This window comes from Phaseolus vulgaris, chromosome 3, assembly GCF_051622355.1.
Source record: "Phaseolus vulgaris cultivar YP4 chromosome 3, ASM5162235v1, whole genome shotgun sequence".
In the NCBI taxonomy this organism is placed as follows: Eukaryota; Viridiplantae; Streptophyta; class Magnoliopsida; order Fabales; family Fabaceae; genus Phaseolus; species Phaseolus vulgaris.
In genome coordinates this window covers 27,967,535-27,995,258 of record NC_143500.1, presented here as the reverse complement: position 1 = coordinate 27,995,258, position 27,724 = coordinate 27,967,535, and the positions used below count along the sequence as shown (strand labels likewise).

At 39.5% G+C, this 27,724-nt stretch overlaps 2 protein-coding genes across 4 annotated transcripts; one reads left to right on the top strand and one right to left on the bottom strand.

Annotated features, from left to right (window-relative positions):
- Positions 1-653: 653 nt before the first annotated feature.
- Positions 654-2,339, top strand: LOC137806934 (histidine-containing phosphotransfer protein 1). Of its 2 annotated transcripts, none has more exons than XM_068607331.2 (6): positions 654-1,152; positions 1,257-1,387; positions 1,473-1,541; positions 1,780-1,851; positions 1,971-2,043; positions 2,127-2,339. In XM_068607331.2, the coding sequence occupies exons 1-6, from the start codon at positions 1,093-1,095 to the stop codon at positions 2,184-2,186; spliced, it is 465 nt and encodes a 154-aa protein (XP_068463432.1). In that variant the 5' UTR covers positions 654-1,092; the 3' UTR covers positions 2,187-2,339. The 2 variants fall into 2 exon arrangements, 1 of the variants encoding a protein (XP_068463432.1); XR_016519630.1 differs by having other exon boundaries at positions 852-1,152; positions 1,693-1,851.
- Positions 2,340-3,277: 938 nt separating this feature from the next.
- On the bottom strand, positions 3,278-27,693 carry LOC137806933 (nucleoside hydrolase 3). 2 transcript variants are annotated; one of them, XM_068607329.2, is made up of 12 exons: positions 27,409-27,693; positions 26,035-26,214; positions 14,494-14,604; positions 14,078-14,413; positions 7,101-7,277; positions 6,699-6,983; positions 6,463-6,585; positions 6,082-6,279; positions 5,679-5,932; positions 5,329-5,530; positions 4,085-4,390; positions 3,278-3,725 (listed from the first exon to the last, which is right to left on the bottom strand). In XM_068607329.2, exons 1-12 carry the CDS (start codon positions 27,571-27,573, stop codon positions 3,435-3,437), a joined length of 2,628 nt encoding a protein of 875 aa, XP_068463430.1. In that variant the 5' UTR covers positions 27,574-27,693; the 3' UTR covers positions 3,278-3,434. The 2 variants fall into 2 exon arrangements, with proteins under 2 accessions (XP_068463430.1, XP_068463431.1); XM_068607330.1 differs by lacking the exons at positions 14,078-14,413; positions 14,494-14,604; positions 26,035-26,214; positions 27,409-27,693 and adding an exon at positions 9,011-9,215.
- Between the last annotated feature and the right edge of the window lie 31 nt (positions 27,694-27,724).

Here is a 27,724-nt window from a genome sequence, read left to right as displayed (position 1 = left end):
TCTTTGCATAATTGGGAGGTTACTTACCGTTCACAATTAATTGTTATCAAAGGGAGGTTACTTACCATTAATTGTATTTATTATTGTTATCTCCTGGAACCACTATATATACTAGCTTCCTTCAAGCAATGAAACACTACAAAAAAAAATAACAACACACACTTGTTTCCTCTCTCCTTTCATATACTCTCTATTTCTTCTCTTGGGTGTAAGTGTTTAACCCATATAGAGAGAATTTGTTTTAGGACTATTTATCTATTAGTATGAGAGGAATTCATTGTACTGTGGAAATTTTGGCTCTCTCGTCGATGATATTTTATCTCTATTTAAAGGGAGTTTTCACCTCAAAATTCCGGTATCGTTTTCATTTTTCTTAGTTACTTTAATTTCTCATAATCTATAGTTAAAATTATCACGCTTCCACACTATATCTCTACACATACATTACCAAGAGATGCCCTTTCGAGATGCTGTAATAGTGTATTTACATATTTTCATGTTATATTTAAATACGATAATATTGTGTTATAATAAGACTTATTATTATAATTACTATTACTTCTATGAGTAACTGAAATCAGTGAAAAAAGTTCAGTTGAATTTGTAGGGACGGAATTCGCATTTTAAAGAACACGAGTTATCTCAGTCTCGAAGTCAGAACTTTATATGGTTGCAAGTGTTGTGTTGTGACAGCAAGTGTTTGTCAAGTCTAGAAATTTGTCCTAATTCTGATAAATCGTCAAAATCCAAATGATCTGATTTTTTTTATTATTTTTTTTTTGTAAAATAAGAGAATATGGATAGATTATGGATAGAAATGATATACATAGATAAAAGGTGGTGGGGTCGGTGATTCTGCAAGAAAGCAAAGACTTGATAGGAATAAAAGACTATACGGGCCAAGCAGAAAGAGATAGTAGGCGTGCACCAACAGCAACTAGACCTTGGATTTTGCACCACTATTTCTCAAAAATCTCTTTCAACTTCTGCATTATTTGTTCAGGTACACTTCTCTTCGCAGTAACAATAAGTAGAATCTTATAACATAACAAAAAGTAGTAGCTTGTGTTGTGTGAGGGCCAAAGGCAAAACATGGAGGTGGATCAGATGCAGAGGCAGTACTTGAACTACACAAACTCCTTATTCTCGGAGGTAAGGAAGATAAACAGAGTGTGGAATAAATTCACAATTAATTCTGGGGTTGTTTTCAGTAGCTGATTTTCTGGATCTTGTTTTCTTACGTATGGTGAGAGAAGGGCTTTCTGGATGGTCAATTTCTACAACTTCAGCAGCTACAAGATGAGAACAACCCGGACTTTGTAGTTGAAGTTGTGTCTCTTTTCTTTGAAGATTCTGAGAGGCTTCTCAATGACCTTACCTTTTCTCTGTGAGTTTGCTACCATCTAACCCTCCCCTTAATGTTAATTAGTGGCTCAAGAAAAAAGTGCATGATCTTCCACCTTCTTGTGCAGAGAACAGAAAAGTATTGACTTCAAAAAAGTTGATGCTCATGTTCACCAGCTAAAGGGTAGCAGCTCAAGGTATTATCACTTTTCTATGGACCCAACCATAAGAATCTGAACCAAAAGAAACATGTTTTTGCAATTAAATTGTCTTTTTGTTTTGTAACACCTGTGTACTTGTTGATTCATGAAGAATTCGAGTAACATACTAACAGACTATGGATTTTAGATATTAGCCTTAGTAGAAAAAAGAGGTGGTGCCAATTCGGTTTCTGTTATAAACTTTGGCTGAGACAAATTTTCTGTCTGGCCACAGCATAGGGGCTCAGAGGGTAAAGAATTGTTGCATTGCTTTCCGCAACTTTTGTGAGGAACAGAACATAGACGCGTAAGATTTTTATTTTTGAATTTTTTTGACTCCTGAAGAATAGTACTAAAGTTTGAATAACATCAACAAGTTATAATTTCTAGCTTTAGTAACAATTTTGTATATTATAATTATTGCAGGTGCCTCAATTGTCTGCAACAAGTAAAGCAAGAGTACTGCCATGTCAAGAATAAGCTTGAAACATTGATCAGGGTAACGATAAGAAAAACTCTAGTTGAAGAACATTCTGTTTAATTCTGATTTGTAATTTATGTGTTTTTTTTTATTTGGTGCAGCTTGAGCAACAGATAGTGGCTGCTGGTGGGTCAATTCCAACCATGGAATTTAGTTTCTAAGGATGTGTGAATTTGTAGAGAAGGGAAATAAGAGTATTTTTGTGATCCACTTGTTTGGTGAAAATTCTCTTTAATGTCGTGTCTCTGATGAATGTAAGGGTTTTTCATAAACAGATATAAGTTCCTTTCTATCTAGTTTAACTGTTTGCACAACAAGGCCTCTTTTTTTTTGTTCTTGTCTACCTAGGGAGACAAATTTTGTGCATCAAATCTTACAATCGATATATTATTAAATGTTTAAATTCTTGAATCCACATTGATATTAAGAAAACAAAAGTGATTTCTATTAAAATATGGATTATAAATCTATATTTAACTTAATCTGATGGAATAAAAAAACACATTAAAAAGGTAAGTGGCAAATATATTGTCTTTTAATGGAACAGAATATAAACCTTATGAAACCCCTTAAATTGGTATAGACAAGTTAAACCAGTTTCAAGGGTGGAAGTGAGGTATTTTTTAGCAGTAAGTGGTTTTGTAGTTATTGTTGGTTACATTGTCTTTTGTTAGAGTTCCTTTGATTGATTTTATGCTAGTAAGAGGAGGTAAAGTGTTTGGAGTATTTGGGTGGGGCAAGATCCTAGATTAGTGACAAAGTTGTCATTACATGGAAAATGTAGCCTAAGTTATTAATAAGTTATTAGTTGGCACACATTGATTTGTGGGTTAAAAAATATAGTGGTTGAAGATTGTGCGGATATAAAGTTACTTTATTTTGGAATATGAAACTGGGTCAAGATAAGGGGAATCCTGAAAAGATATGATGCTTCACAGGTCAAATCACTCCAATCGTATTATCCGTGTCACACCTAATGGGGGAATAAATCATTTATACTAAGAATAAACATTGATTAATGGACAAAATCAGGATTTTTCATACAATCTTATTTTATAGTCGAAATTTTATTTTATAAAATTTAGTTAAATTTAAATTTTTTTTATATGATATTAAAATTATTTAAAGTTTGTCTTAATTAAAATTTATTCACCTTATCACGTTAGCAACTATGAGAACACTAGGCGAAGTTCTCATTAATCTTGAATTGAAGGAGAGAGATTTGGCAGTCATTTTCTACGATCTAGTTAAGTTTCGATAAACCTTTGATTTATTTTATTTTCATTGTTTGACATAGGTAAGTTATAATATATAAATAAATAAAAATTTCAGTTTATTAAACTGATTTAAAGAAGTTGAACTAGATTTAAATTGTACATGAGAAAATACTGAAGTAGCGATCTCTAATTTTATTTGTGAGGATGACTCCATCTTCTCCGCTGTTCTTCAAAGCTCGCTATCTTAGCTGACTGCTCCTCATTGCCAAGCTTGTTTGCAAACAAACTATGGTAAGCCTTGGCATCCACACTGCTTAAAATTCTGACTAATTTTCCACCTTTTTCATCCACCACAATTTTTCCATCACTTGATTCATTGCCATCAGCCAAGACTTTTATGAGCTTCTCCTCAAATTTTGGATCAAGACCTGAATAGCTATCACCCACGACAACTGCGCCTAGAATTTCTCCCAAGAAAGTGCCCTGCAAAGACAAAGGACTTAAACAGTGGAAACAACAACTAATCCTATCTAAGCTACTTTTGTCTAATGGAATTTCTTAACGTTTAATCAACATTTGGTTCCTACATCTCACCAACTTTTTGTCTTAATTTTGTACCTAAATCCTCAATATTGTAGTCTTTTACTAACAGTATTTTATGTTTAGTTCTTGCTCTAAAAACAGAAATAGACATATATTCCTACAGGAACTAAATAGGAACCACCGTGCTTCTTAAGGGGCATTCTGTTAAAATGATTCCAAAGTTGATCATTGTCCTTTTTGTGTCAAAAGTTTAGATGTGAAAGCTAGGAAGAAAAAAGGGTGTGGAGAGGAAGTTATACCATATGGTCATATATGCTATGAGATTGCTTTAAACGGAGTAGCCTTGACAGCAGACGCTCGGAAAACACAGCCTCTGGTGTTCTTGATGTCCCACGCAACTTGCCTATAATGTCTGAAAACGAACTTACTCTGCGCTGGGTATTGAGTGGAATGAGTGTGACGTTAACTTGTGATTCAAACACTGTCTTGGCTGCTAAAGGATCCAGGAACATGTTGAACTCAGCATATTGGTTGGAAGGAACTGAAAAAATATTTCCCTTGTCCATCACACTGCTGCTAATGTGTCCCCCAACTACATATACATCCTGCAACATTTTGGAATTGTTATTCCTTCCTATGCTATCAGTAATCATCTGCGGGAACAATGTTAAATGCAGTATCAACTCTTTCCTTTTGGCTAATTTTATCAATATTATCAGAATTTTTTTCTGGGGTTTACACTCAAGCCACTTTGATAGCAGCTGATTGTTCTTTCTGGCATAAGTAACTGTTTAGTAGATAACAAATAAGATTAAGTAAGTTTCCAGTCTCTCGTATATTTTATTTCAAAAAATTATATTTTTCAATGTTGAGTTCGTACTATTTACTTTTTCTGTTAGTCAGATTATATTAGGGGTGGTAATGCAGGCTGGTCCGTCTCGCATGGGCCCGTCCCGCACTTGGTCTGCGGGTGTAGAAAAAAATTATACATTTTAAAGTTATGCAGGTTATGCGGACCCACCCGTCTCGCCCCGCACTTGACTCGTGTGGGCTGCGGGTTGTGCAGGACGGGCCTAAGCGGGTCAACGGGTTGAAATAAGCAACCGACCCCACATTTTTTTCAGCGAGCCGCGGCCGGCCGCACCACTTTGTCACCCCTAAATTTTATTAATGTTATTTTGTCAACCTTACTTGTCTCTGGGAATTAAGATATGTAAATTTTTCTGATCAATATAAAATAATACTGCAATTAAAATAAAATAACATGTAATTTTTATTATTTTAGTTAAAAATATAATGAACAACATGTCACGATTATCTACATTAGTATAAATTCTTGATCAGGTAATAGGTGGAAGTTATCGCGAAACATGTTTTTCAATAAAAATAACAAAAATTACTTATTATTTATATTAATTATTAAACCTTAGATCTTGTAACATGTAGAGATAAGAGAAGTAGGTAAGATTACTAGATAAGATAAGAAGTAAGTGTTAACTGAAACATCAAACGGGGAAACTAATAAATATATACTATAACTCACCTGAATTCTTGAGGTTATTTTCTTGACCGACAGAACCTTTGCCAGATTAGTCAAGGGTCCATTAGTCAATACTGTAATCTTAGAACCTGGTTTAGTATTTTGTAATACAGACTCCCAAACTTCCATGGCCAGGGGTTGTCTGAGTTCAGGGTGATCCGTATCCCGAGGAGCTCCAAACTTCACAGAGTTCTCTGCTGTATACCTGAAATGGTTCGTGTGTTAGACACCTCTACTTTCAATAGCAGCTTCCATTATTCCACTTGGCCTATGTGATTTCACTATGCTCTGATGCATTCTAATCCTGGTGAGCAATACATAGAAAGCCATAAAAGTAACAGAAAGAAAATCACCTTCGTGGACTGCGTGGAAGATCACGAGCAAGACCATAAAGAGTGTCAGAGTCCAGTAACCCCCCACTTCCATGGGGAATGGCTTTTATGTACTTGCATTCCCCAACACCTCCAAATATTGGATCTGATTCATTCATTGCAAAAACATCTCCAAGACCAACTGGGATATCGTCACGACCCATCATGTGCAGTAAGTCATAGATCGAATCTATTGTTGCTGCATTAGTCCATCCAGTAGGGCTCACGATTATTGCCTGAGTGCAATTGCGTCTATATTTCAATATAATATTCAACATTTTAAGAATTTAAATTTGACTTCAGAGTAGGAGACAAATTGAGATTGACGTGAAATCAACAATAAGTAAATCAAAGAAACAACAAACAAATGAAAAAATAAGAATACCTTAAGGTCGATTACTTGAACAGGCACTTTTAGGAGGTAAAATAGAGCTAGAAAATCTCCTGCACTCATGTCCATGTCAAACACAACAGCTTTTCCCAGTGTTTTATTTTGAAAATTTGGCTTGTAAGTTACTTCTTTGTAATAAGGAAACTGTGTGGTGAAGTTGAACCTCCCTGAATTTTGTGGATGATTTAGAACCTTTCACCCCACACAAGACAAAAAATCAGATTCATCTACATTTGTCATTTTAAGAATTCGTTCATATAGTCAGAGCACATATAATTAGTATTTAGATTTCCTTATATGCCATGATAAAAGAGTGTACTTCATAAATCTTGAAAGAAGTTTGAGCAATTAATATAGTGAAAAAAGTAAACATACATTCAAGAAGCTTATGAAATATTCTCTGTCAAGTGTGCTCCTAACATCCTTGTTTGGCTTTGCTTTTGTGGCAACAAGTACCCTCACTGAGTCTGGACCACTTACCTCTTCTGTGTAACCATCCTGTATATAGAACATGTTGCAGCACATAACACGTTATAACATTTACTATATGTACGTGGGAAAGTGTAGGTAACAAATTAAAGTTGCAATCTAAAAGGGAAAGTAACAATTACCTGGCATCTCCCTTTCCCATTTTTCACAAAGCAAAGTGGATCTCTAAGTCCTTGCTGAATATGACCACTATGAACCCCACCTTTTTCTAGATTGAACTTAGGAACTCTTGGGCCATCAAAGAAAGGGTTAGAGCCATCAGATACCCCATAAGGTTTGTTTGAAGTGATTACAGTTATGTTCATATACTCCATTTCAGCAAATTCATTTTCTCCATTATGGTTATTGGGTTTACTCATGGTTGAGACGGCTATACCAGCTGCAAAAGAGTCCCACATAAAATAACTCTGCCAACAATGAATTGGTATTAGTATGAATATTAGGTACTTTGCAGAAAACAAAGTGGATGTTAAATTGTTAACAACAGAAAATAATAGCCATGCATTGCTTCATTAAGAAATTACCGAATAGAATTCGTTGTCAAACCAAGTATCACGAGCAATTTTCAAGGATTTGAAACAGTACTGAGCCTCGTATGTGTCTTGGCTCTTTTCAAATTCATCAAAGAACTCTTTATTGATGGGGATTGTGTTTGTTGAATCCAGAGGAACAAGAGTGACAGGAATTCCAGAATGAATCACCTAAACAGCCAGATATTATCTGGTCATCAATACTTTGTGACTTGAATCAACTAAATAAACGTTATATAATCCTCCCCCAGAAAAAGAAGATACTACTTCTAACTTCTTTATGAAAATGTTGAAATAAATTTTTGAGTTTTTTACATTTTAAGACTATATAAATTTCTAAAACATGTTTTAAATTATAAAAACAAATCTTAGAAATAAGAAAAAAATATAGGTTGACGTCTTTGTCTTCCTTAATTCACTTTACAATCTAATATATTATTATTTTATTTTCAAATTTTGTTTATACTATTATTTTTTAAATAAAAGAGGTTGTAAAATAGTAGAGAGAGAAAAAAAGGAGTTGGCCTATCCATAAAACCATTTTTCCCAAGAAAGAGCATCAAGTTTATTTGGTATCATGGGTAGTGTATGCCAAGGACTGAACTAGGGTAAAAGGTTGTTGAGTTTTGAGGAGCTTTTAAGTTTTATTGACTTGTGTCAGAGGTTGAGAGGTTGTATGGTAATGGGCCTAGTAGTGCTTGTGGGCGGATCATTCTCGATCATAATATTTATGAGTGATTGGACGGAGATCATGGTAATTGACAGACACGCGGGATCAAAATTATTTTGACTTAATGCGACTAGGAAACAAAAAGGAACGACCCGACATAAAAGACAACATATATCGATCATCAAGATACAACATTCTCTAGGGCTAGAAACCTCTGTTTCTGGAACAATTGTATGCTCTAGTAAAGAGACATCTCTCTTGACTGGAACATTTGGCACCCACCGTGGAGTAGGTAAAATAATCTTGCACCATATAAATTTTCTTGATCACAATGAGGACAAATCGATGCAATGCGACAGAAGATAGCAATGGAGGAACATCAGATGCAATGCAAACACTGACAGAAATGATGGAGACGATGAGAAAGCAGAATGACAAACGCCTGGAGGAGGTTAGGAGGGAGTAGGAGGAGTTAAGAAGGGAAAGTGCCAAACAAGGCAAATGCTGGAAGAATCCTTAAGGGTTCAGGACCAATTTCGTAGGAGGAACAAGGAGCTTCAACAGCATATAGATTAACAAATGATGAGCCCCCAAGTGGAGGGAGCAAGTTGAACCAAATTTCCATTCCAACCGTTCGTGGAGGAAATTTTTAGGGAACCTAATCCAACCGGATATGTTTTTCCAAAAATAGGGTCTTTGGAGGGAAAACAAGACCCCAATGCTCATCTAAAAGCTTTTAGGACCCAAATGTTGATTTGCAGATGATCTGATGCCATAAAATGCAAAATGTTTGCAAGCACGTTGGTAGGAACTACTCTAGACTAGTTCAACAGTTCGCCAGGAAGGTCGATAACCTTTTTGGAGGTTTTTATTCAAGTTGTTTATCCCTCACTTTGCGATAAATAAAGCAAAACCGTTAGAGGTTGCAAACCTTTTTTAGGTGAAACAAATGAAAAAGGAATCCATCAACCAATTCCTAAGTTGTTTTAGCGAAATAATCGTACAAATTCCACAACCTAATGAAAAAATGTTTGTATAGGCATTTAAAACGGGCTTCCGTCGAGAACATTTGGTGAATTATTGGTACAAAGAAGGCCAAAAGATATGGCGATAGTAAAATTTAGAGCGGCTTCGCATATTAAGGCAGAGGAGTTTACAATTAAGAAAAAATAAGAGGAGAAAAAAGATGAAGGCATGATTACGGGAGTAAAGGGTGTACAGAGTAGAGGAGTACCATTCAGGAGTTACCGAAAAGATGATAGGAGGTCAATCGACCCTTATGATAGTTTTCGGGCAGACAATTGGACGGGAAGACAGAATGGATGGGAAGACAAGGTAAATGGATGGGAGGACAGGGCACGTGGATTTCACCTAAGATAACAATATTGCAAAAAGATATTGTCAATGACATTAATACGGGGGAAAAGGTTGATGTCAGAGAGGAAAGAAAGTGGATTTTGTCAATAGATGGAGCGCCAAATATTAAAGGAAGTGAAGTAGAGATAATTTTGGAGGGGTGATAAGTTCCAAATTTCAGTAATATTTCATATTAAAATATAGGCCCTTATGAGTATTAATTGATGTACCGACCAGTCCTCGGACATCGACGACTGCTAGTAATGGTGGGTCACGTAAGCTGGGTCCCACAAACAGTACGAGTTAATGTATCAACCTCCAGCAACAAAAGAAGGTTGATGAGTCATCGAACATCGATCCTCGGCAATAGAACAAGGCCGATGTGACATCGGGCATCGGCAGTTTGAACAGCTAAGTTGGGCCATGAAGAGTGGGCCCTGGGAGACACACCAGTTATCAGTAAAACGCCTAGAGGTAGGGGGAAGCCTGAGTCACGAAGTACCCATGCATGTGGTGTGGATAGTGCATCTGGGCGCGACACAAGTAAAGATTCTTGGAAGGCACTAATGCCCGTTAAGGTTAGGGTTTCCAAGGGAAGTTGCATGCATGACACGTGAATACTTAGGGCACCCCCAGAACAGATGGCCCCGGAGATTTGGTGCACAAGTTGGTACCCAGGTGACCATTTTGTTAGTGGTTGCACTCCAGTAAGGGGAGCCTTATGCGCTAGATTACACTAAGATTGGGTAATAGCGGCATGAGGGCATTCCTCCAAAAACCCTAAATGCGGGTAACGGAACAAAAGAAACCCTAGACTATATAAAGGGTAGTAAGAAAATCCACAAGGTACGCAGTTTCTAAGATTAGAACTATTACACAGCATATTGTTTCTCTACCCCAGGATTGACTTGAGCGTCGGAGTGCAAACGGCCTCTAAGGCGCCCCCTTTGTCTTCGCATGTACAGAGTGCTTCGATCCAAGAAAGCGCAAACCTAGGAAGAGACAGGCGGGCGTGAGATCGTCGTTAGAGTCAACCGGCAAGAACAATTGATAAAATAAGTACAAAATAACCCTAAATTTATGAATTTATACCTTTTTATATATTGTGTGATTTTAATTTAAATAAGAACGATTTATTCCTAAAATTGTGTTGATTTCAAGATTCTATAGAAGAATGGAGATAATTAGACAAAAGGAGAATATACGAAGCTAAAAAGAGAAAGTTGGAATGCACCAACATCACCAAAGTTGTCCAAACTCGTAAAAAGCCAATAGGCCATCAATGGATCTCACTCAAGCAAGCTCAATCTCGCTTGGGCGAGATTGCTCTAGTAAAGTTGGGCCTTTTTACGTTTTACTCGCCCAAGCAAGCCCATTAACGCCTAAGCGAGGAGTCACTTAAGCCCAAGCAAATTAGGTTAAATAAGAAGCTTGAGACACAACCCTAGTAATCATTGATTGAGAGGAAAACATCATTGAGGGAATTGTAATCAAATTGGGAGAATATAAGGTGTTAGAAAACCCTAGATGAGGTAGTTGTCAAGGAGAAACATCCGGAATCTTCTTTACTTGTTCCCCATGCTTGTAGGCTAATTCTACCCTTTGGGGTTGGGAGTAATCTATTCAAACTCTTATATATTGAGGTAATATCTAAGCATAATATTTTGTTCTTGATTAGTGATTGGTATTATTGTTTTGTTTGTAATGCTTGGTTTTTCATGATCTTGAAACTTAGATTTGTCTAGAAAGTACTTCTATGGTTCTGACCCAAACGATAATGCTTAACATATTTGAATGTTAGGTAGGAATAGATTTGAAATATTAATTGTTCTCAACGTCTAATCCTAATGATAAATTGTTTTTATAAATATGCGAGGAATCGATATTTAGGAAACATCTTAATAATTTTATATGCGAGGAATCAATATAAATGATTTTTATATGAGCATCAATATCAATCAAATGACACAATATTGTCATGTTAATCAAAATACAAAAGAGTGAGAAAGATGAACATAATCCCTATTTTTCGAATTGAAGCAACAAGCTCTTTGACTTGTTTTCTTATTAATCATTGCCATCATAACAAATCTCAACAAACTTTTATTATTCTGTTTTATATTTAGTGAATCTTTTACTTGATTATTCTATTGATCCTTTTGGGTTTGATATTCGTCCTTAGGGACAAATTATTACTTCTAACAACGTGGTGCACTTGCTGTAGAAAAGTCATCAAGAGGTCTAATGGGGTTTTGGTAAAACAATCATTGAAATTTTCCTTTAGGGCGAGTAATAATCAGGCGAAGTATGAAGCTCTGTTGGCAGGGTTATTTTTGGCGAAAGACATTGAAGTTAGAAATTTGATTGTAAGGAGTGATTCACAACTGGTAATCGAGCAAGTAGCAGAGAACTTTCAGGCGAAAGACTCGCATTTGGTAAAATATCTTCCCAAAGTCCGTTTAGTAGTTGAAGCCTTTGAAGATTTTGATTTAGTATATGTCCCAAGGGACCAGAATTCTACAGCACATTTCCGGTCTAAATTTATGAGTACAAAGAAACTGAAACAATCGATCAGTAATTCAGGAGAATCTTGAATCTCCAAGTGTCACAGTGGACGAGGTAATGGAAATACAGATAGGAGCTGGATGGATGGATGTGTATTTGAAGTGGTTTCGAAGTGAAGAAGAGCTAAATAATCCTCAAGAGGCAAGTATATTTCATAAGAATAAGGTAAGATATGTCCTAATTGATAATAAGTTGTTTAGGAAGGGTTTTTCGACACCTTTTTTTAGGTGTGTGGAAAGTCCACAAAAAGAAAGAATCGTGCAAGATGTACATGAGTGAGTTTGTGAAAGCCATATCGAGGGCGATCACTATCTACCAAAATTTTAAGGGTAAGTTTTTATTGGCCAACTTTGAGGGAGGATTGTCTGATGTATGTTAGGAAATGTAGCATGTGCCAAAGCCATGATGTTTTAATTAATGCACCCGATGAACTTTTGTATTCTATCATAACACCTTGGCCTTTTTATAGGTGGGGGATTGATATTCTCGACCCTTTTCCCGATCTCAGTGAGATAATTCAAATTCATTGTAGTAGCAATTGAATGTTTTACGAAGTGGGTGGAGGTTGAACCTCTAACTATGATAACAGTTGAAAATGTGTTAAAATTTATTTGAAAATCTATAATATGCAGGTTTGGTATACCGAAGGGGTTAGTTTCAGATAATGGAACACAATTTGCAAATAGAAAGCTTCGGGATATGTACGAGAGGGCGGGAATCAAACATGTTTTTTCTTCAGTAGAATACCCTCAAACAAATGGATAAGTAGAGGCGGCAAACAAAATAATTTTGCAAGGATTGGAAAAGAAGGTAGGCAAGGCAAAGGCAAGATGGGTGTAATTTTTACCAGAAATAATGTGGTTGTATCATACTACGATCCAGTCAACAACTAAAGAAACCCCTTTCAGTTTGGATTGCAAATTTGATGCAATGCTACCTATTGATAATCCATGAAAATAGAATGGAAGGCGAGAAACAGATAATGCTAAAGACACAACTAAAGAACAAATAGAACGTAGAATTGGAAAGAAGCAAAGCGTACTTGAGAGCAGGTGAAGTTGAGACTAGCAAAGTGACTAAGGAAGAAGAAGGAAAGGTGTGAAGAAAAAAAGGGGGAAAGAGGAGAATGAAGGGGAAGAAGGAACGACATTTGAATCTAACCAGATAGAAGAAGACACATGGAGGACAGAGGCATCACTTCACCATAATGACTGAAAGGATGTGGCAAAGATAATGATGAGGCACGGTTACCAATAAAACACTTTGAGGCTTCGAGGGAGAAGCTGAGAAGTTGTTTACACACAATAATGTTAGTAAAGATTTCATAATGGTCGTGGACTGGCCCATACAAGGTAAAAGGTTGAAGTTTTGAGCTTTTAAGTCTCATTAGCTTGTGTCAGAGGCTAAGGGATTGTATGGTCAAAGATCGACCCAAACAGGGTAAAGGGTTGTTGAGTTTTTAGGAGCTTTTAAGCCTCATTGGCTTGCGCTAGAGGCTGAGGGATTGTATGGTCATGGGTCTAGCCCGATAGTGCTTGTGGGTGTATCATTCCCGATCATAGTGTTTATGAGTGATGGAGCAGAGATCATGGTAATTGACAGATACGCGGATCATAGTTATTATGACTTAATGCGACTAGAAAACAAAAAAGAATGACCCAACATAAAAGACAGCAGATATCGATCATCAAGATACAACATTCTCTAGAATTAGAAACCATTGTTTCTAACTCAACTATATGTTATACTAAGGAAATATCTCTCTTCACTAGTAAACAATATTATATATAAAAAACTGATAATATATAATTGTATTGATAGTAAACTAATTTGCTAAATTTAATTGTTTTTATTACAGTTAAGTAAAAGTCTTCTTAATAGCGATAAACTGTGTTAAATCTTGCATAAAATTTATAAAAGAAATTATCCTTTTTTGGATTCATATTTCACATTCATAGTAATATATAAAGAAATTTTTCTCTTCTGTGTATATTTTATATTCTTGTCTTATTCTTAATTATATTTTTAAATTTAAAATTAGTAATAAAAATAAATTATTCAAATACTAAAATTGAGAGCACACATTTAACATTATAACGTCTCATTATTTTTATACATAAGACAGGAAGTGTTTCTTTCCCCATATCATTATTAAAATTCTAATACTTTTATTATTAGCAGAATTATTTTTTCAAATGAAGATTACTTACATAATATCAATAAATAATCCTGATTTTCACAAAAAGTAAGAAAAATGATGATAAACAGTTAATAGAAAATAGCAGAATGTGTGTATATATATTTGAAGAATTGAGTGATTGCTAAGAAATAATGTTGTGTTAATGATGAATGAGTTTAAAGGAAGAAGTGTGTATCTGACCTGGTATGCTGCAAAAGGGTCTGAAAATATATTGAACTCTGCAAAAGGGTTAGTATTATAGTCTGTGAACATGTTCCCACGGTTACCACACTGGCGAGGGACGCAGGAAGATGAAGCATTCTTGGGGCAACAACCTGTTGGGTTGCTTGACCTTACACCTCCACCCATTATATAAATACGCTCCACGTTCTTCTTCAGCTGTGGGTTATTCATCAGGAAGATTCCAATGTTTGTGTGTGCTCCAATCATAAGCACTGTTATGGGACCATCAGATATTTTTTCAATCAACACTTCCTGTGCACTTGCTTGTTGCATTGAACTGTATTTTCTACTTCCCTAATTTCATCATAAATCATCATTAATCACGCTCTAAACACAATTAATCATGAAATAAGTAGAATTTCAATTTCATGCACCTGTGGTAGGAAAGCTTTCCTGATACCATAATTGGCATCAATGTCCAACCGCCCTCCAAGACCAATAGGAATGGCCCGCCTATACCTGCAGCCTCCTGCTGTTGTCATTCCCTGCTTCAAGAGAACAATAATCCTTAAAACAGATGCTCATAAATGTTTTTTTTCAATTAATATAATATAATTTTTTTCATTTTAAATATAAATTGTATTACTAAGAGATAATGTACACCTAATAGTATTCTAATATTTAGAAATCGAGGATAAAGGTAATTTTTACACACATTTTTTTTCTTAATCTTTTAAAATATTTTTAAAAGATAAAATCATAATTAAGTTATGAGTGACAAATAATATTTCAGATACTGTACCGACCAGTCCTCAGACATCGACGTCAGGGATCAACATCGGATCTCGCCAACAGAGGGAGAGATCGAAAGTCGGAGGTCTGAACAACTATATTGGGCCACGTAAGATGGGCCCCAGAATTACACTAGTTACCAGTTAAAACATCAGATATGAGAGGAAGCCCTAAGATACGAGGGATCCATGCAGGTGGTGTGTATAGCGCACTCAAGCGCGGCACGAGTAAATAGTTCGTAGAGATGCTAAGGCCCGTTAGGGTTAGGGTTTCCAAGGGAAGATTGCATGTATGGCACGTGAATACTTAGGGCACCCATAGAACAGATGACCCTAGAGATTTGGTGCACAAGTTGGAACCCAGGAGGCCATTCTGTTAGTCGTTGCACTCCAGTTAAGGGAAGTTCAATGTGCCAGATTACGCTAAGATTGTGTAATAGCGACGCAGGGACATTCTCCAAGGGACACTAGACACGGGTAACAGAACATAGGTAAACCCTAGTTTCAACCTATATAAAGGGGACTAAGAACCCTAGCAAGGGACACCGTTTCTAAGACTGAAACTAATTTATACACTTATTGTTTCTTTGCCCCAATACTGACTTGAGCGTCAAAGTGCAAACGGCCGTCAAGGCGCCCTTTGTCTTTGCAGGTGAGAGATTCTTCAACCACGGAAATGTGATTCTATGGCAGAGACAAGCGGACCAGAGATTACCGTTTGAGTCAACCGGCGAGCGAGTCAACCGGCGAGAACATTTGGCGTCCACTGTGGGGCCCGATAAAAAAAGGTCTCATTCGCAATCGTGTTAAGAGTTTACCAACAACATGAGGAGTACGAGGCAAGGATCAGTTGCGCCCCTGGGTGTTACGCCCTCTAGAGGGGACAATGTCACCATGCAACAACTCATGGAGACCATGCGCGCCCTCCAAGAGGCGGTAGCAGCATCTAGGATTGACATAGTTGTGTCGCAGGCAGACAACGAAGAGCTGCGCAAAACCAATGAGGAACTGCGCAGGAGTTTACAACAGGCAATAGAACGCGCGGTGGATGAGCGTGCCCCACCCATACCACCTAGGGCACACCCCATGTCGTTCTCTCAGACGATTATGGATACTGTGTTACCAACCACGTCTCTGGGCCCGAAAGTCACCTTCACGGGTGTAGAGGACCCAGAGGCTCACCTCACAACGTTCCACACCAGATGATGCTTATAGGAGGATCTGATGTTGTGTACTGCAAGTTGTTGATGAGCACATTGGCAGGCGCAGCGTTGAAATGGTTCGTCAATCTCCCTGAAAGAGCAGTACCTTATCAATAGGGCTCCCCCTCGAATCTCTTATGATGTCTTTGACATAAAGTAGTACCAAGGAGAGTCCTTGAAAGAGTTCTTGAACAGGTTTGGAGTCCAGGTGGTGAGGCTGAAACCCACCGATGAGGCCATGAAGATGCACGCCTTCACCAAACGAATGCTACCAGGCCCTTCAGTGAGTTGTTGCTTATATATTACCCGAAGACGTTCTGTGAGATCAAGTGTCAAGCTATGGCGCACATCGCCGCAGAAGAACGAGTCATAGAGAAACGTGGCTTCGTCGGTCCTGTCCGACCTCGAGCAGCTGGTCAACCTCAACCCATGAGGGTGCACGAGGCGAAGATAGAGAAGAAAGGCTCAGGGAAGCAGCAACCTTACGAGAAGCCCCAAACTAGAGCACGCACACGGGGAGACCCGCTCCCCAAGCACAACTTTCGTGTAGAGCTCAAGGAGTTGATCGTTATCCCCAACATCGCGACAAGGCTGAAGGTGCCCCCGAAGACCGACAAAAAGTTGGGGCCCAACAAGAACGCTTGGTACGAGTTCCACCAAGCATATGGTCATCCCATACGCAACTGTTTGTCACTGGGGCACCAGTTGGACGAATTAGTGAAAAGCGGCTTCTTAAAGGACTACCTCCTAGGGTCGCAGGAGGATCAGGCGTTAGTAGCAACAGGAATAGATCAGGGGCATGAGGTACCCATTCATGGTGAGATCAACACCATCTCTGGAGGGTTCTCAAGAGGAGGATGCACCGCCTCCCAGCGGAAGAAATACGCACGAGAGGTGATGGCAGTAGAGGTGCAGAAGGCAAATCATACACCTAATGTCGACCTCGTCTTCACCAAGGTCGACTGCCAAGACGTCGTCCCACATGACAACGACCCAGTGGTGATTTCGTTAGTGACAGAAGGAAGGAGGGTGCATCGCGTCCTCGTGGACCAGGGAAGTTTGGCCGATGTGATGTTCTGATCGACCTTCAAAAAGTTGCAGTTGTCCCTATACCAGTTGAGGCCTTATACTGGTTGCTTGTATGGTTTCGGTGGAGACAAGGTAGAGATGCGTGGACACAAAGAGTTGAGCACGACCTTCACGGATGGCACAACCTCGCGTACTGCAAACATCAGGTACCTCGTTGTTAACGCTCCGTCAGCCTATAATATACTTTTGGGCAGACCTGCTTTGAACAGGATTTGAGCGGTGGCCTCTACGAGGCACATGAAGATGAAGCTGCCTTCCCTCGAGGGTACGGTGATCACCATCAAGTCTGATCAGAAAGAGGCTAAGAAGTGTTACGAGAATAGCCTCAAGACGAAGAGAAGAGTGTTCGTTGTTACCACTCAGCCTCAAAGGGAAGAAGGGGTCACCCGCGCAGAGATCGCCCGGGAGAGACAACCCGAACTTGCCAAAGACATGTTAAAGAGGGAGATCGGCGGGAAGAAGTTCAGGCTTGGCAAATCCCTAGGCCAAGAGACACAAGATCAGATCGCCGAAGTCATAGCTCGACACCTTGATGCTTTTGAATGGTCTGCCTCAGACATGCCTGGCATAGATCCTGACTTCTGCACCATGGACCCCCAGGTCCTACCTGTTCGCCAGAGAAGATGAAAATTCAATGACAAAAGGCGTCAAGGCGTCAGAGAAGAGACTTAGAAGCTGCTCAGTGCTGGCCACATCAGGGAGATTCAGTACCTTGAGTGGCTAGCGAACGTGGTACTGGTAAAGAAGGCTAGCGGGAAATGGAGGATGTGCGTCGACTTCACAGACCTCAACAAGGCCTGTCCGAAGGATTCCTGCCCGCTGCCCACTATAGATGCTCTGGTGGATAGTGCGTCCGGTTGCAGATTACTCAGCTTCCTGGATGCCTTTTCTGGTTACAACCAGATCAGGATGCACCCCAGGGACGAGTGCAAGATAACATTCATGACAGAGCTGTCTTGTTATTGTTATAAGGTCATGCCCTTTGGGCTTAAGAATGTAGGGGCGACTTACCAAAGGTTGATGGACAGAGTGCTAGCGCTCATGATAGGGCAAAATGTCCAAGCGTATGTGGATGACATGGTGGTCACCTCCCAGCAGAGGGAGCAGCATGTAGCAGACCTAGAAGAGCTATTCACCACAATAACTAAGTACAAGTTAAAGCTGAACCCAGAAAAGTGCGTGTTTGGGGTAGAAGCAGGCAAGTTCTTGGGTTTCCTACTCATTGAACGTGGGATAGAGACGAAATCTGAGAAGTGCGCTGCGATCATAGCGATGGGGAGCCCGATCTTAGTGAAGGAGGTGCAGCTGTTGACAGGGCGCATGGCCGCTCTGTCCAGATTTGTATCGACAATAGGAGATAAGGGGCATCCTTACTTCCAATGCCTGAAGAGGAATAACAGATTCGTATGGACCAGGGAGTGCGAAGAGGCGTTCCTAAAACTGAAGGAGTACCTGGCCAGTCCATCTGTGTTGTGCAAGCCACAGCCGGGCACTCCACTTCGTCTGTACTTCGCAGTTACAGAAAGGGCGATCATCTCGGTCCTGGTGCAAGAGCAGGACCAGGTGCAGAAGTCAATCTACTTTGTCAGGAAAGTATTGTAGGGGCCAGAGGTGAGATACCAGGCCATAGAGAAAGCAGCCCTGGCAGTAGTGTTCTCAGTGCGAAGACTTCGCCACTACTTCCAAAGCTTCACCGTAATAGTGATGACAGACCTTCCCATCCGCAAGGTCTTACAAAAGCCAGAAGTGGTAGGAAGGATGGTGCAATGGGCAATAGAGCTATCAGAGTTTGACGTACAATATGAGCCCAGAGGCCCTATTAAAGGCCAGGTTTATGTTGACTTCGTGGTAGAGCTCTCCTCGGCAGCCACGCACCAAGAAGGAGCAGGTTTCAGATGGGTACTCTCTGTACACGATTCCTCCAACCAACAGGGTAGTGGGGCTGGTGTCATCTTGGAAGGGCCAAATGGGTTACAGATTGAGCAGGCCCTGCGGTTCGCTTTCAAGGCCAGTAACAACCAGGCAGAGTATGAGGCCCTGATCGCTGGAATGTTGCTGGATAAGGAGATGGGAGCAAAGGGTTTGCTGGAAAAAAGTGACTCCTTGTTAGTCACAGGTAAAGTCACGGGAGAATATCAGGCCAAAGACCCTTAGATGGCCACATATCTAGAGTACGTTCAGGTTCTGAGGGAGACGTTTGAGGTTTTTGAGCTAGTCCATGTACCTAGAGAACAGAATGCCCGATCTGACTTGCTAGCAAAGCTCGCCAATTCGAGCAAGGGGGGAAGACAGAGAACTGTCATTCAGGAGACCCTGAGGACTTCTCGAACTGCCACAGATAATATGATAGAAGTCCAGCAGATCGACACTTTGGAAGGGGTGCAGAGGAGTCATCGGTCGTTGACTCAGGAGACGATAAAAACACCCAAAATAAGTGTGTACCCAGTTATTGGGGAAAGGTCGTTGTAGGTTTGCCTAGTTGAAGCAGGAGAAACTTGGATGACACCCTACCAACGCTATTTGGATGATGGGGTACTCCCGCTAGAGCCTACAGAGGCTAGAAAAATCAAGAAAAATTCGAGCAAGTACCCCTTGATCGATGGAAAGTTGTTCAGGCATGGGTTCACCCACCCTATCCTGGTATGTGTAAGTGGTGAGCAATGCACGCGCATTATGGCAGAACTTCATGAAGGGATATGTGGAAGCCACATCGGCGACCGATCTCTCTCATCAAAGGTCATTCGTGCAGGATATTATTGGCCAACCATGAGGGGAGATTGCACGGGGTATGCACAGCGATGCAAGCAGTGTCAGCAACACGCTGACTGGCACAAGGCGCCTCTAGAAGAGCTTAGGTCGATCTATAGCCCATGGTCGTTTCATACTTGGGGGATCGACATTCTGGGGCCTTTCCCTTTAGTAGTGCAGCAGATGAAGTACCTTGTGGTTGCCATAGAATACTTCACAAAGTGAATAGAAGCTGAGCCAATAGCGCAGATCACAGCCCATAAGATCCAGCATTTTGTGTGGAAAAACATAGTGTGTCACTTTGAAATCCCAAAACGGTTGTTGTCTGATAATGGTACCCAGTTCGCGAGCCAATAGTTGGGCAAACTATGTACGGAGCTGGGAATAAAGCAGGTGTTCACATCGGTCGAACACCCCCAGACGAACGGGCAGGTCGAGTCTGCCAACCGAGTTCTGCTCAGGGGTCTGAAGAGAATGCTAGATAAAGCCAAAGGGACTTGGGCAGAAGAAGTTCCTAGAATCGTGTGGGCTTACCACACTACTCCCAGTCCACTACCAAAGAAACACCCTTTAGCCTGGTGTATGGTTCGAACGCAATGATTCCTGTAGAGATCTAGGAGAACTCGTCGCGTTTCCAGAACTTCGTGGTCGAAGAGTCCAATGAAGAAAGAAAGGTGAACCTAGATCTACTAGATGAAGTGAGGGAGGAAGCAAGAATCAAGGCTGAAGCCTTGAAGAGAAGGGTGAAGTACAAGTACAACTCCAAGATGAGACCTCGACAGTTTCAGGTCGCTGACCTGGTGATGCGGAAGGCCCACCCATACCAGCTAGAGAACAAGTTGTCCCCCAAGTGGATTGGTTCTTTCAGAGTGACAGAGGCCCTTGGGAATGGAGCATACAGGCTCGAGACATTGGAAGGCAGCTAACCTTAAATTTTATTTCAGTTAAATTATCCCATTGTACACAGTTTCTAAGGGACACTTTTTTTTCCCTTATAAGGGTTTTTTAATGAGGTCACCCAATAAAATTTCAGTTACCCAGTTAAAAATATTTTGCACAATGCAGTACAACGAACCTGTCCCTTGACTTCATACATCAAGGATGAGGTCAGTTGTTAAAAACCTGTCTCTTGACTTCATACAGCAAGGATGAAGTCAGTTATTAAAAACATGTCCTTTAACTTCATACAGAAAGGATGAGGTCAGTTATTAAGATCCTCCCTTGACTTCGTATAGCAAGGACGAGGTCAGTTACGAACCGTTCACTTGGGTTAGAAGCCTCGATATCGGGAGAGGATGATTCATAGAGAACGCCTCCCCCTTTGAGTGAGAACGCCAAGGTTGAACAATATGGTTTGCCAATTAAATCCTCCCTTGCCTTACGGGCGAGGACGAGGTCAGTTTCGAACCGTTCACTTGGGTTAGAGATCTCAAGGTTGGAATAGGATGGTTCGTAGAGAACGCCTCCTTCGAAGTAAAACCCCAAGGTTGAACAGTATGGTTCAACAGTTAAATCCTCTCTTGCTCTCATAAAGCAAGGTCGAGGTCAGAAAGTCAACCTCTCCCTTGTTTGTAAGTCAAGGTAGAGGATAGCCTGGTTCACCAGTATCACTAGTAAGACATCCCCTTTGTCCCTCAAGGCAAGGGTGGAATCGCTGGGGAGACCTTTCCTTTATTTTGCAAGACGAAGGTCAGAAGCAGCAAGTGAAGGTTTTCCCTATTTTCGTACGACGAAAGACCAGCCAAGAAGTACGCGCACATCACTGGTACCTTTAGACGGTAAAGGTCGTAAGAAGGTAAAGTGGGTGGGAAGAAGCGTGCTACTTAAGGTGTGAATGTGTGTCCAAGGGCGTTGTTAGCAAAGTTAGTGCAAGACTCAATAGAACAATGACCATGACAAGAAAGCAGACTAAAGAAAGCATATTTCATAAAAAAATTATGTACAAGATTACAAAATGTTCGTCAGAATGTTAAATCACAATGTTAAAGGGGCTACTCCTTGCCCATCAACAACCCGTTTCGACTCCGCAAATGGGAAAGATCCATCTCAGGATGCACGTAGGCAACTTGAGCCATGGCATCTTCGAACCCAGCACCATAAGCATCAGCAGCGTCGTTGGTGAGCTCTTCTTCGGTTTCCTTGAAGAGCTCGATCTTCTGGGCAAGCTCCCCCTCCACCTGGCCAAGTTGAACCTCACGTTGGGTGGCCCTTTCCTCCAACTTGGCCATCTTGGCCTGCACCTCCTCGACCTTCTCCTTCAGATCAACCACTTCGTTGCGTTGAAGCTGGGGGGCGTTTCGCGCTTGGAGAAGGTCTTGGCCTGGAGAGCTAGTTCTTCCCTGAGCTTCGCTGTTTCTGCCTACGAGTCTCGGGCCTTACTCATAGAGAGGTTGGACGCAATGAGGAACTCCCCAAGGCACTGAGCCACACGATCCTGTAGGGGGTCCTCACCCAAGCTCTCCACCACCTCTTTGTTTTGAAAGCACTTAAGGGCTTGTTGGAGGATGGCAGGGACCTCGACCATAGGAGGCGCTTGGTCACCCCCAGCAGCACTCTCCCCCCCGCCTTCGTGCATGATGAGCTCGCGAGGAGAGGAAGCGCTGGGAGGATTGTCCCTGAAGGATGGAGCGTGGCCATCAGAGGCAGAATGTGATGGCGCCACGACATCATCCACCCGTTGTCTCTTAAAGATGAGGCCCGTGCAGGTGTCCTCGTCTTTTGAGTCAGTGGCCACCACCACCCCCTTTTGCCTGTTATCAACGGGGGCTGGTACAGGTGAATTTGGAGCAGAAGCAGCAGGAGGAGGAGTGCTGGCAGGTGCTGAGGTGCCCGCGTCGGCAAGAGCAACCTTACGATGGGTGACCAGCTCAACCAACTTGTTCCTTTTTTTTGCATTAAGAACCATATCTGCACAAGAGGCACAATATGTAAAAGTTAAGTCAGTATACACGCAAGCGAAGACAAGTACACACATGATCAGTAAATGCAAAGAAGATTGGGGGGTACCAATGCATTTTTTGAGGGACTCGGGAAAAACTCAAATTTGATTAGCTCAATGGTATCAAACACCGCCCCCCAGCTTCGAAAAGAACTCGTAGGTCTTTCGATCTTACGGAGTCAAGTCCTCCAGACTCCTTGACTTTTTAAGTCCAGGCTTCTCCACCCAATAGAGGGGAAATTTGTCTAGCAGGGTGGGGTCGTGCGCGCTGCAACACACCTTGAAGAACTTCTTCCTGAAGCCCTTGTAGGATTGCTGGAAGAGAGTTAGGAGAACTCTCCCCACCACTCCATTAAAGCTCAACCACAGCCTCTTACCGGGATTCTTCGCCTCGAAGAAGTACAAGAAGACGTCCACAGAGGACGTGTGGCTGAAATGATTGCACAGAATGCAAAAGGCTCTTATGAAGGCCCAGCTGTTGGGATGCAGTTGGGTAGGGGACACGTTAACCTCTGTAAGCAACGCGCGCTCGAACCCCGTAAATGGCAAGCGGAGCTTGACCCGCTTGAAGACGGTGGGGTAAATAAAGAATAAGAGTTCTCTGGGGCTTGCGCGATCATCAACGCATACGGGTTCGCCTTCCTTGCGAGGCCGAACCGACACGTACGCATCGTGTCTCTCCCAAACACGCGATGCTTTTCGTTAGCCTCACCCTCCCTATACGTCATTACGTCTTTGTTGGAGGTTTCGACTAAAATTTCATCAGGAGCCCATTTGTATAGGGTTTTTTAGTTGACAGAGGGTGGAGGGTTCGGTGTGGTTTTTCTTCTGGCAATCTCGGTGAGAAAGCTAAAAGAAAGAAAGGAAGGAAGAAAACAAGGGTTTAGAAGAAGATGATGTCGCAACTCAGCAAAACCAGAAGAGCAGGGACTCAAAACAGAAAATAGAGACTCGCAATAAAAACAGAGGAAACATAAAATGCAGAAAACATAAACAAATCCAAAAGTTATAGCATGTTATGAGCAGCGGAATCATGAAGCAAGAGTAATCGTGGAGTAAAAATCATACCTTTGGATAAATTAGGTTTCGAAGGTAGCAGTTTTTGAAGAGGAAGAGAGAGCGTTTCGAGGGAGAGAAATGCGTGAGAAATGTTCGAGAAATGCTTAAGTGAAAGTAATGAAACAGTGAAGAGAGTGTAAGGGTTTAAAGGTTTAAACAGTATACGAAGAAGCGCAAGCGTCAACAAGTGATAGTCGTTGACCTTGCCACGCGTATGCTGATTTAAAAAGTATGGTGAGACATCACTTCGGTGTACTGTTCACATCCTGTCACCCAGTGCCACGTAGGTCGCCTAGGGTGATCACTTAGTCTCTTCGCTGAAACAAGTTACAACTTGAGACTAGGGGGCTTGTGTGCCGACCAGTCCTCGGACATCAACGTCAGGGATCGACATCAAACCTTGCCAACAGAGGGAGAGATCGGAAGTCGGAGGTCTGAACAACTATATTGGGCCACGTAAGATGGGCCCCAGAATTACACTAGTTACCAGTTAAAACATCAGATATGAGAGGAAGCCCTAAGATACGAGGGATCCATGCAGGTGGTGTGTATAGCGCACTCAAGCGCGGCACGAGTAAATAGTCCGTAGAGATGCTAAGGCCCGTTAGGGTTAGGGTTTCCAAGGGAAGATTGCATGTATGGCACGTGAATACTTAGGGCACCCATAGAACAGATGGCCCTAGAGATTTGGTGCACAAGTTGGAACCCAGGAGGCCATTCTGTTAGTCGTTGCACTCCAGTTAAGGGAAGTTCAATGTGCCAGATTACGCTAAGATTGTGTAATAGCGACGCAGGGACATTCTCCAAGGAACCCTAGACACGGGTAACAGAACATAGGTAAACCCTAGTTTCAACCTATATAAAGGGGACTAAGAACCCTAGCAAGGGACACCGTTTCTAAGACTGAAACTACTTTATACACTTATTGTTTCTTTGCCCCAGTACTGACTTGATTGTCAAAGTGCAAACGGCCGTCAAGGCGCCCTTTGTCTTTGCAGGTGAGAGATTCTTCAACCACGGAAATGTGATTCTCAGACGGAGATAAGCGGACCAGAGATTACCGTTTGAGTCAACCGGCAAGCGAGTCAACCGGCGAGAACATATACAATAATTAATTTTAATTTATCATATTTAAAGTTGAAACATTGATATTGATATTGTTTAATAAAAATATGTTTCTAAAATTGAAATGTTGTTTAACTCTCAACTAAGAATTTATTTGGATACGTCCAGCAATGATGCATCATTCAAAAATAATTTATATAATACCTTATTCACTTTATGTTATATTTTAACAAAACTACTGTAAAACTTTAAACTCTAAAATAGATAATATCACATATATGTCGATTTACATGAAATATAAACATTGCATTTACATTGACAAACATATTTTTTTTTTAATTTATCATTTGACTAATAAATGACGTAGTTGAGCTGACATAACTATGTTATCCTTATCAACAATATTTCTTGTATTTAGGGAAACTTAAGGTTTGCAAAAGGTAAACATATGTCAACAATATAATAGATGTCGCCTTTGTTGTGGTAAGGAATATGAATACTAAAACTTCTAAAATATAATATAATATTAATTAATATAATTAAATGTAAAATTTGTTTAACTAAAAAACGAGTAATATTCCCAAAGATTAACCATGTATAGTCCTTAAATTTTATTTCTAATCTAAATTGTATATCTATAACATTATTTATAAAATAACCAAATATATATATATATATATATATATATATTATTTAAAAACCGTAATTCAAAATAATAATAAAAATTTATTTTAAAATTGTATTAATATATAAATTGAGAAAATATTTAAAATTCATATAAATGATTATATAATAAATAAAAAAGTTAATAATTATTATTAATTTAAATTATACTTACAAAATTTTAATATTAATAAAATAATTTACATGTATTAACAAAAACTTCTAAACATATATATATATTAAAAAAAAACTACACAGAAATCGACTAAGGATACATTATACAATTCAATAAAATCACATTACTTCATGATAGACAACAAATTTATCCTCATAAGTAAAATGTAGAAGGTCTATGGAAGAAATTTGTTATTGGTTTTGGTTTATTGAAGAAAAAAATGGAACGATTACAACGTAACAAACCTGTTCGATGATGGGAAGGTAGCCACCAACGTTAGGGAGTATGGTACCGTTTGGGAGTATTCCACCATCACCGCCGACTCCAACTGCAACATCATCTCTACCCATCATATAAAGTAGATCATAAATTTGATTAACACTATGTCCACCATTGGTCCAAGCATTTGCACTGATGGTGATGGCCTGAAAAAATGTTACCACCACACACACAAATTATCTTCATAACTACTTCATAAATTACCATTTTTTATCCTCATACTTCTTTCAAAATGCTATCATATAATCTTTCTTTCTTTTACTTTTTACTTTATAACTTTCTACTTTATAACTTTTTACTATATCACTTTTTAAATATTTTTCTAACAATAATACCAATTTGTTTTTTTTCATGAACTAGGTTCAACACCACCCGGAAAAAACAAACCTCCCCTGAAAATGTCAAATATCTTCACCAAAAATGTCAATTCATTTGAGTCATCAACTATAACTTTATTTGGAAAGGAATTCAAGAGATGTATCATTTCTTTGTTACGAGTGGTTATGTGTATAAATGATGTGTGAGAGTTTTGTAATGATTTATATTAAAAGAAAATTTATGTAAAGAAAACTGATGAGTTCGTGATGGTTATTTGATAAATTATTAATCTACCTTCATATTTAATATTCAGTTTTTAAAAACAGTTCTATTTATTATGTTTTTCTTTAACTTTTATGTAAATGTTATTGAAATAATATTTTTAATTTTTTTATAATTAATATATTTAAGAAATAAAATAATATTTATATTTTAAAAAACATACTTAAAATTAATTTTAACAATAACTTATCAACTATCATTAATTCAATTCAATTAATTCTTTACTCAAAAACTAAAGTATCTCCTTCTCCATTAATACTTACAAAACAATCCTTACATTATTTATTAATCTTAACCAAACAAATGAGTAAAGTAAACTCTCGAAAAAAGATAAAAATAAATATTTATAAAAAATGTTCAGCTGACCATTATATATTTGAAAACTAACTTCACGTTTTTTTAGAAAAAATTCTTCCTAAAAAATTTTTTTTTTTTTAGTTTTAACAATTGTAATATGAGTTGTCAAGATATGAATAGTCGTATATGATGATGACGTGAAAGAAAAAATATATTTAAATATCCAAGAGTATGAAACAGTGTGCCGGAAGTATAGAAAAAGATTCCACAATGGGAGAGAATGACGCACACCTTGAGAACTGGGTTTTTTTATTAAAATTAAATTAAAAAGAAGTGATGAATAAGGTAGTAAGAAAATCTTGAATAATTTGGTATGGAAGAAGAAATAAATGAATGATTGATGATGAAGAAAAGAAGAAGAAGAAGAAGAAATGAAGGCTTACCTCCAACTTAAACTGTGATGTGTTGAGTTTGATAAGATAGAGAAGAGCAAATAAATCATCGGTGTCGACATCTGTATCCACCAGAATCCGATGAGGCCTTCCCTCCGCAGAGCCTCCCACAATCAACACCACCGCCACTGCTACTGCTGTCCACATACCTATCATCCTTCACACAACACACTGCCTGCCATTCATTTATTATATATCAGAACATTTGAAGAAGCAGAGTGAAGGACCACTACCAAACAGATTGTTGAATTTTAAGAAAGGAATAGTACACACCCACGTGCCATTAGAGTCTCACAATAAATAAATA